The sequence below is a fragment of the Gallus gallus genome, chromosome 7 (genome assembly GCF_016699485.2).
Source record: "Gallus gallus isolate bGalGal1 chromosome 7, bGalGal1.mat.broiler.GRCg7b, whole genome shotgun sequence".
Lineage (NCBI taxonomy): Eukaryota > Metazoa > Chordata > Aves > Galliformes > Phasianidae > Gallus > Gallus gallus.
Genome location: NC_052538.1, coordinates 11,433,428 through 11,448,564, shown reverse-complemented (window position 1 = coordinate 11,448,564; position 15,137 = coordinate 11,433,428). Strand labels below are relative to the sequence as shown.

The window sequence follows — 15,137 nt, the reverse complement described above, 5'->3', positions numbered from 1 at the left end:
TAACTATAGGAAGAATACTTCTGGTGATCACACTGAACTCTTGCCTTTCCACATACCCACCATCACACATTCTTTAGCTGCAAGGTCACTTTTTTTTAAGGTTATTACTTTTCCTTGTTTGGTACAGAATGAACGATGCTCTCATGCCTGTCTAGACTGAAACTTGATGGAATGCAGTTACCTCTCTCTGCACCTCATATTCCCACACCTCAACAGAAGTGAAGCAAGCTGTGGTGTTATCAATTAAATGCTGCAACTAACAGCTTTACGTAATTGCCACAAAGGAATTTACTATCAGATTCCATTGCATACCTCGCTCTCATTTCTTATTTATGTACTTCAGCTCAAAGTGATAACTATTTGCACATGGCATTCCTAAATTATTTAAAACTATTTAGTTGCAATGTAGTAACATAAAGGTACATACCCTATGTGCTCATTCTATCCACCTTAAAAGTACAAACAAACAGAAAACAACACTGGGGGCAGAGAAGGGTGGGCAAAATTAGGAAAATAATATCAAAACCCAATGACCTTGTCCCGGAATAACGCTGTTAAACATCCAGTTAGAACTCATGCCTGGTTTTATCTGGAGAAGCAAGGATATTGCAATAGCTTCACTTCTCAGAGCTTCCTAATAGCTGCGTGGTCTCCAAACTTCTTTCAAGTCCAAAGGACTAGCGGCAAATATAAGTGAAGAAAGGGTTCAGTGCAATCCTGAAAAAGTGGGTGGGATTACCTCAGCATCTTCAACATCCGAGAACATAAATTAGTGTTTCTGAACTGCACTGTCCCAAAGTGATTCTGGTTATAAGCAGGAACACAAAAATTTCCCCCCAAAAGTTGAAAGGTTCTTAACTGACATCACTAGAGCATAAAAAGGAGCAACTTATATATAAATTTCTGAGTAAATGTAGAACTCAGATGTAGGTTTTCACTTTTCCTTCAATAATCAGATCCAGCAGACAAGCTGGCTGATACAGTAAAAGGTCACTATTTCTTATTTTCTTAACTAGCTTAAATTAGGAGCCCTGCTAAAGGTTGTTGACACTGTTTGATTTATATTTTGCATCATATGTGTGAATATATTGCCAGAAGACTGGTGGAACTAATTCAATATCTCTTGTAATGCATTCCTCATTGATAACCTCATTGAAGCATCTCCTGCTCAGAATATGCTTGCAAGTCCCATCTATCCATAATAAAAAGTGCTTTAATATCTTAGCACCTCACTGCTTTTTTTTCTGCACACAGATAAGGGAGGAGAATATATATGTGAATTCTCAATGTGCAACTACGAAACTGTTCACGCTCTGTTTCTGTATAACTATTTCTATTTTGTACAACTCATTTCTAAATTTATTTACTATGTTGTGTCATATTTGGATTCCATATTCCTATGCCCAAGGGCTATATCTTCACCTTTAAGTGGCATCATGTAGTCTGCATCCAGGTAAATAAAATAATCACCAGAATTCTCTTTTGTTTTGCACACAAACATTCTGCAGCACTACTTCTTACAATAAGGGAAGCTAAATTTGCTGACAGCTTCAATATCAGAACTACTTCTCTGACAGGAAACAACAGGAGCAAAGAAAGCCTACTCCTCACTTCAGTTATTCCTACACTTGTACAGAACAAATGAAGGAATAAAAACGTTTAGTGTGAGATATTAAATGATTAACTAATGTAAACAATCATGGCCAAATAATTGCACTCAGCTGCAACAGCATTAACTATTGCAAACTAAATTTCACTAAAATTTAATCAAGCCGGATTCATCTTTGAAGTAAAAGAGAAATTACTTAACAGATCCTGGTAAAAAACTTGGATGCAATTATTAAGTGTGAAGTTTACCAGTCAGTCACACAAAACAGGCTATTTTTAAGGGGTTTTTGGAAATAAGCAATACCAAGCAAACAGCTGATTTGCTAATATTAAAACGTTCATTTTGAGCAGTGAAGCAGATTGGAAGTTTGATAGCATGTGGAGTACTTAAGAACATATATATACATGCATAAACACATGTATATGCATATTCATTGCATATAGGGAGCACACACTACCACCAGCAATTTTTACGTGTCGTATAGAAGAAGTTTATGGAGAGACTCAAATACTGCTGCAGGGTATCAGAAATAATTTCCCCCACGTTAAGAGGAATTAAACTGTTTTCTCATCTTTTTCACTTGAGATTCACGGACTCTCATCCCAGCCCCTGAAGCACAGAGCACTGGAACACGTTCTTCCACTTTTCAGCTGCCTCCTGCTGAAGGCCCAGCAGCGAGCGCTGCGAGGCAGGCGCGTGTGCGCAGCAGCAGGCCTTTGGCTCCCGCTTCAAATGGCAGACCTGAGCATGTATGTCTATTTCAATCATGGCAGCTGCTCCAGCTCCAGATCCCTGGCCTGGGTGATTACTGCTAGAAATAAAGGAAAAATTTGAAACATGCAAGCATAAGAAACTCACACTGTGATGGCATCTAGACAAGCTTTATTACAGGGTTCCTTTTATCCTTCTCTGTAACTAGAATTATTTTAATATGGAAAGATTACTCCCGGTCTAAGTGCCTGCTTTGCATACATATGGAGGTGCCACAGTGTAACTAAAGCAATACCTGCTACAATTCTCGTGCTACAGTCTTAGCTTTCCTCAGCTTACAAATACTGGCTCTACCAATCTTTCAAGTATCAGCTAAATATAATTAACATTTATATTTGAGAACCAGTAATGGTGAATAAATAACCTTCAAGTAAGAAGGTCCCTTGTCTGCAAATAAGTAGAGAGAAGTTAATTCTGGGGATCGGATTTAAACAAACGACTGGTAAGGCTCACAGCACAGGGCACGCGCTCTAGATACATGCTAGGCCGGTACCAAGATTCTCACAAGGCAGAAGTTACGAGGACACAACAGCTCCCACAGTGAGGTGCCTAAAAGAACTGAAACTTGACTCACAAAAAGAAGATTTTTAAGTATCTAAAACAATACACTCTCTAAGGTTGGAGTTATTTAATACATTCATTAAGAGATAAAGCAGCTTGTACGATCACATGACCAACTATTTTTTCCGGAAAATCTTGGAAATTCTTGGAAACTCTAATTAAGGTTCCATAATGCTCCAAGTATCCAGATCCACGCTGCTTTGGTGGCACAAATAGAACGCTTTATTTTTAAGAGAAACAGAGTCAAACAGATGGAGTCTGATAAAGCAAAAGCAGCAGAGCATGTCCAGGCAGTCCTCTGGTAACTCAACTATGCCAAGGCTGCTCAGGACAGGTGAAGCTGACCTTTGTGACAAGCAGACGGAAGTTCACTCCAGGCCAAGAATGAGCAGCTTCTCAGGTGACACTGCCACACTGCCAATCCCCAACACCGCCACATCTTAAGTGCTGCATTCTCTAATACATAACTTAATGAATCCAATTAATATATATGACCTATGATTACACTTTCAGTCATCTAAAAGAAGAAATTCTTGACTTCAAATAGAATAAGCGTATATAGAATAGAGAGAATAAATGCAATACCAGCTTTCAGCTCAATGCCCCAGCAATTTGCTAGCACCACGCAGCCCACTTGACCTGGACAGTCAGTACCCTGCAGCAAAGGCTCACCGTACCACTGGTTTTGTCACCATCTGCCATTTACTCCAATCGTGCATGCCACAGTAAATGGCTTTCAAGCACATCTACTTAACACAAATAATACAACTATTTTTCATGCTCTTCACAGATTCAAGCAAGTATGATACATAGAAAAGCATTCAATGGGTCCACAGCAAAAGTATGTTACAGTAACACTGAAAAGATGTCACAATAAGAAACTGTAATACATTGAATGTGTGGGATGTCTGAAATAAGGGTTCTGTATGCACAGGACCGTACACACAGGATAATCAAACCTAGCTCTAAAAGGGTGAAAAACAATGCACACAATAAACCGCAAGTTACTACACACCCCGTGAAGTCACAAATGGATGACAATCATGCAGTAAAGCGATCTGGGCATTGTTTTGGAAGTTTAGTTTAAGTGCTGAGTACACAGTGTCCCAAACACAACTCGTTCCACTAGCTGTAGACCAAAGACATCTAACTTCTAAAAACGTGCCCTTTCTTCCACATTTCTTACCCAATGCACTCCTCCCACAGAAGTGACTGCCAGCTGTCCCTCAGCCCTCCTGTGGCACCCCAAGGGAAGCCCAAATGTGCAGCAACTGCTCCAGAGCAGAGCACACACCGCCAGGTGTGCGGCATCCCTGTGCTGTGCCGGGCAGCCAATTTTAAGCAAACAGACTTGCAGGGGCTCAGTTCTGCCCTTGGGAAAGCTCTACCCTGGAATTCTTTCCTCAATTCAGTCCCTAATCTTTGTGAAAGCAGGAGTAAATTAATCTCTTGAGAGACTATTAGCATCTTTCACATATGGTTGAAATTGGCCAGCAGATTCAGGAGTTACTGACGGGAGTAGAAGGGACTGCAGATGACAGTGACATGAGAAGGAAACTTCTGTGCCTGCATTCCCAGTTTTTCCTTCCCTGTCTCACAGAGAAATAAGAGACAACAGAAAAATACAGAGTACTGAGAGATGTAGAGCATGGATACCTTCATAACCCAAACACAACATGTGATTTGCTACAAACTCAAGGAGGCAATGAACAAAACAGAAAGCCCACAGCGACTTGGAACAAAATGCTATCACCTCCCAGACACCTTGTGGTTTCCAAGCTTACGAGGTTGAGGGAAGGGTAAGAGGGTAAAGACATCATCTAAATGACTAGATCTCACTCATTCTCACAGCAGCCACCAGAAGCTTTCAAAAGTGCCACCTACAACTATGCTTTCTTTCCCTCTCCCCAGGGCAAAAACTTCCTTGCCCTACACAACTGCACGCATGCATTCTCCCAGCAAGCCTGACAAATGCAAGACACCTCTGTCCAATATATCTTGGCTCTCATCTGTTGCAAAACAAATTCAGCCCTTCATCCTTTCAAGCCTCCGTAGCCCTGCCACCTGCTCCTTCCATTCACTCACACCAACCGACCTCCTTGAGCAGATCCCACTGCTGCTCAGCCCAGCTCCCAGCTCTGCAGACCATGAGAATTGACTCTGAGACACTACACTTGGACATATGAACAACTTACCGGGTCTCTGCTGTTCTCTGGCGATTGATTGCCTGTGTGCATACAGTATGCTGCAGGTTCAGGTGCATCACCACATTAATTGAGGCCTATCTTAAACAGCCTTGCATCAGAGCAGCAAAGGGGATCTACTACTGTTGCATTACAAAATACACGGTAACTAAGTACTATAACAGGACAGGCTGTGCAATCTCTTTTCACTGAAGACAGTGGAGAGGTTAGACAAATGGTATCTATGCTAATGCATCCAGACCAGGTAGGATACAGGAGTTGCTTCTAGCCTTACACTTCTGTGAACATATTTCAAAGGCATAAAAAACAACTAAACCATATTCAGTACTTAAAGTGTTCCTCTGTTTTGGAGAGCTGTTCTTCTATTGCATTATTTTTCAATTGGAAAGGAAGCAGTTAGTAGTATCACCAAGTCTACAAGCTTAACAAAATTAACACAACTACATGCAAGCTGCACACAGATTCCTGTCCTCCTCAATGCACAGCATCATCAGGACTGTTTTATTCAGACATAAACATTCTGTCCTGAATGGAACTTTGTGCCCTGCTTACGCACAGTCTGCTCAGAAAATGAAAGCACACGTTCATGGCATGGCTGGACTTTGAGCCCAAACACAATGTAACTCCTGTGACAGCAAACCATGCACTCTGTTGTGGGAATACAGCACTTGTGAAGACCCTAAGAGATCACCTTACTCTTCCCTATGATGAGAAATGCAAGGGAAGGTAACATCTGCCAAGGAGACTACAACAGTGACTATAGAGACTGCTGACAAATACATATTGAGATATGAAAAAGCAAGTGGGGCAACAACTTAAAAAAAAATCATTTGCTGATTTTTTAAGAGAAGTTTACAATATGTGCTAAAGAGGGGTCATCAAAACAGCCGCTTCATCATGAGAGTAATTCTGATAGGAAATACTTCCATCTTTGTCCCTGGTGAAATAAGGCTTGCCCTCCTGCATCAGAGAACAGGCAGACAATTCAGCCAGTATTTACACATAGATCCTTTGAGGGTAAAACATCCATACTAAAGCAACTGTGTAATGGTTCAGGGCTTGAAATTTGGGCTCCTGAGCAATCTGGCCAGTGTATCTTCTATTTCCTTACAGGATATGCCTACAGAAATACCCAGGTTTGACCAGAAACTGGAGGCAGTGTAGCTGAAATATCAAAGAAGTTCATGTAGGCTGATTTGCCTAATGAAAAAAAGGCTCTTCTCAGAGGGGTGAAGAGGTTCGTGCACAATTCTGTGCTTTCACAGCCACGCAACTGGAGAGTTAATGAAGCCCTAGTCTGACACACAGGCTATGCTTGTGTGCCTCCATCAAGCACACCACTTGTGTCCTCCACATTGACAGCCCATGTCCAGCTGCTATGCTAGGACTTCTGAGAAAGCTCCCAAGCCAAACAGAAAAGTAAATAAGATTTTTAGATTACAACCGAATGAGCCATTAACGATGGGTAAAGCTCTAGTCAAGAAGTAGACACTGAAGAACAGATAGATTTAAGAAAACTGTTTAATATGCAAGATAAGTCACTTACTAATTCAAAACACTGATAAAGTAACCGAGTTGAATGGCCAAAAGGAGTTCTTTCTCATGTCACACAATTCATATTTCAAACAAATTATGTTGAGACACTACAGTAGCTCCAAATGGCAAGACAGAACAGGATAAAGAAGCTTTGGTTCACTCACTTTAATTAATAATTAAAACTATCATCTGGGGAAAAAAAACCATCCCTTCAATCTCTATGCAATTCTTTCCACTCTGAAAATCTTGCAGCCCTGTTGATCCACAGATATACAAGCGCAAGGGAAAGACCCACAAAGATAAAAAGGCATTCTACTTGCTTTCATTCTTACTCTGTGTTTTCCACAAGTCATTTACACATTAGACAAAGGAATGTTGTCTAATGCGGATTTGTAGAAAGAAGAAATAGTGGTTTAGTATTGTGTATCACATAAGGCAAGCAAATGAAACAAGATTAATATCTACTTCATACGAACACCCAAATGAAATTCTTCAGCACTATTGTGGAACAGTTCAAAGGTTCACCAGCCACCTCTTAGGCACAACCCTCACAATTAATGCATCCAAATCCTCCTTAATATAAGGGAGCATAAATACATCTCACAGCTCTAAACAAGAGATTTAGAAAGAGGCATTTCAAGTAACTTGATAAATGAAGAGTGAAGTGGTGCAAACCTTTTTTTTTTTTTTTCCTTAACATCCTTTAAAATCCCTCAATCTTTTATCTAAAACTAGAGTAGGTAAAATGTACTCCTTTTTAAGAGAATGGCTGCAGTGAAAAATATATAATCTAAATACAAAGCTACCAGCTACTTGTTAGGATCTGGATTTTACAGAGAAAGCCAGCAGCATTTTTCTCCTAATAAAATCCAAAGGAAAAAAAAAAAGGCAAAGAACCCCACCTGAATCTAGATCTTCATTATATGCTCATCTAGCAGAGTGAAGGAAGGACTACCACACTAAGCTCAGGTCTTTAGTGAGCTCTCCCGAAGGAGATCTACATATTCTCAAGGCAGAAAGCTACAAACCTATTACGAAAATACTTTCCCTCCGATGTCATGATTTTGCATTTATAAACACTCAGTTTCAAGTACTGCAGAGATACAGCACCCATCGACCATCAGAAGTACCAATTAACACAGGGTTCCCAGGCCTGAACCAGCACTGTCATTGATGTGAGCGTACAGTTTGTGCTCTGGGGGGAGGGGAAGAGAAGAAATAATGTTGGCTCTTTCATGAACATAAAAGGGCAGAATTACACATTAGTGGAGCTTCCCCATGTATAGACATTTTTTTCCTGAAATGCAGTGTAAACCTAAAATCAACCATTAGTTACTTTAAGTAAAGCTCAAATCGTTTGTGTAATTACTCTTACAGAGGGTTACGACCAAAGTTTGTATAATGTGGATTGTTCAAATTTCATAATTAAGGAATAAATCACAATGGGAAAATGCGTCCCTATTCACAAACAGCCAAACAAGCCAGCATCATTAATACCCTCGTAACGAGGCAAGACCAGAACTGAAACGTAGGAACACTGTTGCCAGGTCAGGACCGAGGTGAACCGGCAGAACCGTGCAGACGGGCTCGCACCGCACCTGCCCAGCCCTGGGCCTGCCTCAGAGCCGCGCTCGCTCCACACCGCCCTTCTTCCTCAGCACGGCAAAGCAACGAGCAACCTGCCCAAGCGTTCGTGACAAGGGGGAAAAAACCTGCCCTTCTTTTAATCGTTATTATTACATTTGAAAGGTTAGATAGTGGGCAGTCTTGATTCCCGCATGCTTTAAATACCAAGACTTTTGACCTTCAGAAGTCCCTCTTCCTGAAGAAAAATCACTCCCAGGAAACTAACACGGACACTACAGAGATCAATCTAAAATAAGAACGGCCACAGGTAGGGATGATAGTGGCAACATCAGTTGTTTCATGCCAACGTCCTCCTGAAAGAGACCTCTTAAGAAGAGGAAGGAAAGAAATCTGGGGCTGTCGGTCAGAGCCATGAACCAGCTGTCTACACACCGTGATTTTCTTACAAGGAAGGATTCATTTGTGAACTACGCACAGACTACTGAAACAGCACTAGGAGCACCTAACCCTGCAGAATTGGATTCTGATTAGTTAAATGACAGGAAAGTTGTAGGAGTCTCCCAGGACCGCTGGGAAATACAGACAGTACTGGTTCTGTGGGTGCTAATACTGGTGCCTACTGATGGCGGTAGCACTTGAGGAGCCCCAACGTGCTCAGCTGTCACCGGGACGGAGCCAAAAGTGGGAGACCAATGCACCTCTCTTCCAATACCGGGATCAAACATCTCAGGTATCAAACACGAACCCTCCAAGCAAAGTTAAAAATAGGTCCAAGTGCCCAAATATATGGCTAAGGACAGCCTTACAATCTCAGCTTCCACCTCCTTGTTTAAATCGAGTCCTCTTCAAGACCTTCCAGTGTTACTCACCAGCGCTTTGTGCTGCTGGCCTACAACACCGAGCGACAATAGGAGAAGCCACTTTGCTTCAGATCGCCCCCAGGAAACAAACGTACCTTACGATCGTCTGTCACAGGGCTGCAGCACACGCTCCAGGCCCTAAGAGCACGGATGCCGATAAAATTAAAAATGGCTGTGCCCAGAGATCCCACAGCACAACCGGCACAGCTCTGCCGGCGATTAAAATATATATTAAAAACGCCCGCATTACCTTACCGAGGGCGCGGCATGCAAAACGAAAAGATGATTCCAATTTCGGAAAAATACCGAAGCGAGAAGCCGGGAGCAGCGGAGCCGCACAAAACACGCACCCCGACTGCGGATGGCTCATTTACACAATAAAGCAGATTCACGCCGCCGGCCGCCCCGACGCGCGGCCCTCCCCGGGCGCCCGGCACGGACCCCCCGCCGGACCGCGCCCCGCCGTGCCCGAACGCCGTGCCCGGTACTTACCGGCCGCAGCGCCGGGCTGCGGGGCGGCGGCGGCGAGCAGGAGCAGCAGCACGAGGCGCCGCAGCGAGGCCGTCATCCTGGGGGCGCGGGGGGTCGAGGCGGGGTGGGAAATAAAGACACCGACGAGAGGGATTTCCTCCGTTTTCCGGCGGCCGCGGCGAGCCGTCGGCTCACGACGCGGTCTGCGAAGGCGGACGGCAGGTGAGGGGCGCCGGCTGCGCTGCTACTCCCTCGCGGCGGCCCGCCCGCATGGCTCCGCGGCGCCGGGGAGGACGCCGGCCGTTGCCGCCGAGCCCGGACGCGTCGCCCCGCTCCGGGAAAGGCGTCGCGCCGCGGCCCGCCTCGGGAACGCGCTTATTTCCCACGCAGCTTCACGATATCGAAGAAGCAGCCGGGTTGGGAAGGAAACATATCCAGACGGGAGGCGGCGGCTGCGGCAGCTGTCACTCACGGCAGCCCCTCGCGCCGCCCGGCTCTGAGGGCTGGGGGCAGAGCCGGCCGCCGCCCGGCGCAGGGCCCCGCCGCCTTCACGCGCCCGCGGACGCTCCGCGGCGAGGCGACGCCCGCTGCGCTCTCTGCGCGGGGGCTACGGCCGCCCCCCGGCCCATCCGCCCGCCGCCAGCCGGCTCCGCAGCCCGGCCCCCGCGGCGACGCCACCCCCGGCCGCCCCGACAGAGGTGGGGCGCGGGGCGGCGGGAGCGAGGCCCCTCCTCGGCGGCCCCGACGCCCGGCCGCGTTCCGCGGAGCTTCTTCCCCCGCGCCGGAGGACGGCGCTCCCCCTCCTCTTCCTTCTCAGCGCTCCGCGAGCCGCTTCAGCGCCAGCCCGGCCGGCCTCTCTCGGCTCCGAGCGGGGCCGGGCGCAGCCGTGCCCGCGGGGCGGGGAGCGGCTCGGTTCCTCCGCGCCGCCAGCGCCTTCCCCGACGCCGGGCTGGCCGGCGAGGGGCGGTCCCGCGCCGCCTCCTTCCCGTGCCCTCCGCCGGCCGAGGGCCGCAGAGCCCGCCGCCTCGCCGCGGCTCGCGCCCCCTCCCGCCCGCCGACACCAACGGCCGCGCCTCGCGCCAGACACAAAGGGGACTCGCTCCAACCGCCGGCCCGGGGCGCCGCGCGCCACCCCTCGCGCCCCGCCCCCGCCGCGCCCCTGACCATAGAGGCGGGCCTCCGGGAAGGTAAAGAGGGGCACCGCCGCCAGGAGGGGCGGTGCTGTGCGCGCGGGTCGTTGGGGGCTCCGCCATGTTGGGAATGGGGGGAGGCGGCAGGGTGAGCTGGTGAGGCGGTGCGGTTCTGCTGTCGTCTCTGCCATCCGCTTTGAACCTCACGTTTTTCCTTTAATAAACGCTCATGGATCTGCCCCGTCCCCTGCTTCGAGCCCTGCCTGAGCTCCAGCAGCGCGGTGGTACCCAAGTCAAATGTGCCCCGCTCACACCTACGAAAACCATTATCTGCTGCTTAAATTAAAGAGATTTCTTATTTTCAAAACAAAGATTAAAAAGTCAATCTGATGAGCTGTTGGTATGCTTTAACCTTTGCTACATGACGCAGAACTGAGGAGATAATTAAGGCCAGCAGCTGGCTGGAAGGCTGATGTTCTGGCCCGGCGAGGCTCTTCCAAACAAGTTTTACTGGGTACGGGTCAGAAAAAGGTTCTTAAAAACATCCTGCGTGCAGAGGGTGCCTTCCCAGCCCCGCGCCCTCCTTCCCAGCCCAGCATCTCCAGTGGGTAATCATGGGAGATGCTTCCCTTTGCCTGTGCTTCTATGCCAGCTTCAGTGAGGGAACTAGGGAGGAACGCATTCAAAAACCCAATTCCACAATTCCAGATACAAAATGTTCCTGCATAAAATGGCAGAGCTGCAAATCAGAGAGAGATTTTTAACAATAATGAAGAGCCTCTGCATTACTTCATTGCTTCCACAAGCCATAACAGGTGAAACAGATTTGAACTGATTCTTGCATCATCAAGAGACATTACATTCTAATAGGATTTTTATCATCGTAATGCTTAGGCCAGAAACAGGGTTTGACATCCCTAAGGTCAAGTTCAGTTTGTGGAGCTGGTAATTACAAGACTGTTTTCAAAGTTCGTTACAATATTTTTACTTCCAATCTGTGCAGATCTAACCTGGTATTGGTGAGAGACAATGAAATATAGAATCCCAGGCTGTAATGTGTATCGCCACTCTCCAATATCACAGCCACACGTATAACATAATATCTTCTCTGTTAGTTGTGGAATGTGAACTGACAAGAAATAACCCTGAGAAGAAAAAAATAATAATAACAACATACAATGGTTTTACTTCTAAGAGAAGGGGGAAAAAAAAGCAAACCAACACTGAATATTCTTTGTGGGCCCAAAATCCATTGTTCTTTTCTGTTTTAGTGAAGTCCAACTGCTCAAAATGCTTCCTACCCAGCTGCAGCTACCAATAAAATAAGCAGGAGCTGCTTTGCTCACAGAAAACAAGAACCTAACTGTGTGGGCTGCACAGCACTTTCACTGTTTGGATGGTTAAAGAAAATTATGGTAATTATGACGTATATCAAAACCTGCTCAGCCTGAAGTAAATGACAGAAGTCCTGCTCGTGTTAATGGTTCCAGTCTTGGCTCATTAGTTAACGCTGGGAGTTCTCCACAAGGATTCACATAAAACAGATATTCTGCCTTGAAACGTTTTTATTCTTGCGTCAAAGTGGATTGGGTTTTTTTTTCCTAGAAAGAAGAAACAAGACTCATGCTGTTTTTAATACTACTATGCCCTCACAGTTTCACAAATACCCAGGTCATGTTCCGGCAGACACCCTTGCAAAGGCCACAGAGGCCTGCAAAAGCCCCCCCCCAAGGCTGTGGAGATGCTTTGCCTGAGCTTGTATCAGGACCTAGGAGGACTAACCTCCTGGACACACCTCCCCAGCAGTTTGCAAGAGTTCGTCCTCCTTCCCTGCCCCATTTTGAATTCTGCAGAAGCCTGGAGCAGGGGCTGGCAGGGCGTGAAGCCCCTGGCACCGCAGCCATGTCGTGCTGCAGGGCCGAGGAGGGGCTGGCTGGCCCTGCTCCATCACACAGATGCAGGAAGCAATCACGGCTGCCCAAGCACAGGAGCAGCTTCCTTTTCCCACGGTGGTGGAAGGAAACCAGATCTGAACTGTCACTTGCAGACTTACTCATTGTTATGTGCTCAGACAAGGGTATATTTATAGATCTTGATGTGACACTGTTTTATCTGTTTAACTGTAAGCTAGAATTTCACCAGCATAATATTCAGCAATTTCAACTAAGACCAACGGGAAGACGTCCAGGACAATGAAGACCCGCAAAGTTGCAGCACTGCAAGTCTGTGACGTTGGTCCCAAAAAGGCTGGGGGAGAGATGAGAAAAAGCCTGTAAAACTTACCAAGATTTTAGAGGAAGATGTTCTGCCTGAAGCACTGCATTTCCACCAGGAAAAACTTAGCTTGGTGAAACAACAGTATTGAATACGACTAAGAAACTACTGTTAAAAACAGAGAGAAAACAGATGCCATTCTACAACTGTTGTTCGCTGTTCTCACAGCCAGGCGAGGACAAGGATGAGCATGGAAGCATTTGCAGGACAGGTGCAAGGACAGCGACAGAAGAGCCAAGGCACAGTGGCTGCAAGCTCCTCATAGCTAGCAGCCTAATGTGAACGGAGCCCACAGCAGGGCATGTCTGCCTTGCCCTGGGGCGAGGAAGCTTTGAATGACACAGACCCTGGCGGGGCACTGAGGCTGCCTTTTATGCTATGTCTGTACTTAAGTGAGACACCGCAATGAGAAGTACAGCTGATACACATCTCGGGTCTTTCCTGCTGTCCACCACACTGATGCACACGCAAACATGGTGATGTCACTTGCAGATTCAACACTGCACATAAATGAGACAGAACACGTCCTCGTTAGCAGCATCTCATGTGAACGCTGTGTGTTGTTTTTTTTTATTACTAGGCATATGGGGATTTGTTTTCATGCTTCAAGGGAATATTCCAATCAATGGAAAATAAAATGTACAAGGCATTAAGAAAGCCAAAGTGAACTACCAAACAATAGCATCAGCCCTATTTATTTTTAGACAGCGCAGTTTTCAGGCACTTTAAAAGGATTTCTCAGGACGGGTTCACTGCTATCCAAGAGTTTTTCAGCACCGATGCCACACAACCGCTATCATTTGTTAGGACTCGGGGGACTGTTCTTTTTGACAGGGCCTTTCAAGAAGTCAACATATCAGTTTAAAATAAGTCATAAATTATACTTGGCTGCCTGTCGGCTTGGCCAGAGCGTTGTCTCAGTGCTGTCGTAAGTGTTAAGGAAAGAGGATAACAACACGGCCCAATGTTTAGCTTTTAGGGAATATTTTGTTCCCAATTTAAAAACAAAGCATCCCCATAGCATTGACTCTGATGACTAAACATATGCTAAAACAGTAATCAAGATGTTCACACTTGACTCCAAATAAATACACCCATTCTGAATCCTAAGTAATGCCCTAATAAATAATGGATTTGGTACGGGGCTCTGCTGCAAATGCCTGCCACTCACGGCTACGTTAGGGAGCTGTCAGCAGGATCATCTCCCCGATCTTGCCTCCTGTACCTGTACGTTGAGAGACCTGGTTCCTGATAGCCAGGATCCAAGCCTTACATAGCCCTCTGGATTATTATTAACACCCTGAACTGCAGCCAGAATGAGCTGAAAAGACAATACTGTCTACTCACAGTCTGCTGAGTAAGCAGCTAAAGCTTCAGCCAATGCAGCCAAACAAGTAATCACATGCAGACGCTGTTACCATTGGAAGCATTCAGTTACTTATTTTACATAGATTTTCCCATCAGTGTTAAATCGGAGGTGTCACACAGAGTTGTTAATACACCCCCATGTGCTCAGTAGAAGTTAAAGGTCAGAATAGTGAGAGCAGCTGTGGGAAGACTGTCATTATAGTGAAGTGGGCACACAGTGTGTAGAAGGAGAAACGGTGAGTCCTCCTCCTGTGTTAGCAGTCTGGCTCCTGAAGTACCTCCCTCCAGCACTGACACGGTTCCTTTGCATGCCTTCCCTCGGCCTACCAGAGTGGCTCACATCTCAGCTGAACTGATTGCTGGTTTCTGCTCCTTTTCCAGGGCTCAGCTTTATCTTGGCAAAATGGAGGGCCGCTCCCTCCACCAAAGAGGGACAGATAGACACCAAGCATCACAGCCCAAGTCTCGCGTACTTGAACAGAGAAAAGACTGACTGAGACCTCCAGCAAGTCCTTTGTGCTGGAAAGTCAATTCCTTTCTGTTCTTTCTGATGGGCAGGAAAAGCACTATCCACTGCAATCGACAACCAGTCTGGTCTGTCCTGCCAAGATCTGAGACTGATAAAGCCTCTGTAGCACCACAAACCAGAGCTTGCTCTCACTCTCACGATTGCACCAAGAGCTTTAAGGAAATGGCAAATTGAATTCCTTGCCTCAGAGGGAATTTATTTCCCCTTTAGCCCAGTGAAATAATCTGTGCCAGACAT

The 15,137-nt window shown here is 46.2% G+C and overlaps 2 protein-coding genes across 2 annotated transcripts in view; both read right to left on the bottom strand.

The window, feature by feature from the left end:
* Positions 1-10,686, bottom strand: part of BMPR2 (bone morphogenetic protein receptor type 2) — a 102,990-nt gene extending 92,304 nt beyond the window's left edge. Inside the window, exon 1 of the mRNA XM_015289366.4 lies at positions 9,621-10,686. Coding sequence (XP_015144852.1) covers positions 9,621-9,696 — 76 coding nt within the window. The 5' untranslated portion in view covers positions 9,697-10,686. The remainder of the gene's footprint in view (positions 1-9,620) is intronic.
* On the bottom strand, positions 10,207-13,345 carry LOC124418121 (translation initiation factor IF-2-like). Its single transcript, XM_046943927.1, has one exon. The coding sequence runs from the start codon at positions 10,918-10,920 to the stop codon at positions 10,207-10,209; it is 714 nt and encodes a 237-aa protein (XP_046799883.1). The 5' UTR covers positions 10,921-13,345.
* Positions 13,346-15,137: the final 1,792 nt, after the last annotated feature.

Coding starts and splice junctions, on each gene's coding strand:
- LOC124418121 (XM_046943927.1), bottom strand. CDS start 10,920: ATGGCAGAGACGACAGCAGAACCGCACCGCCTCACCAGCTCACCCTGC.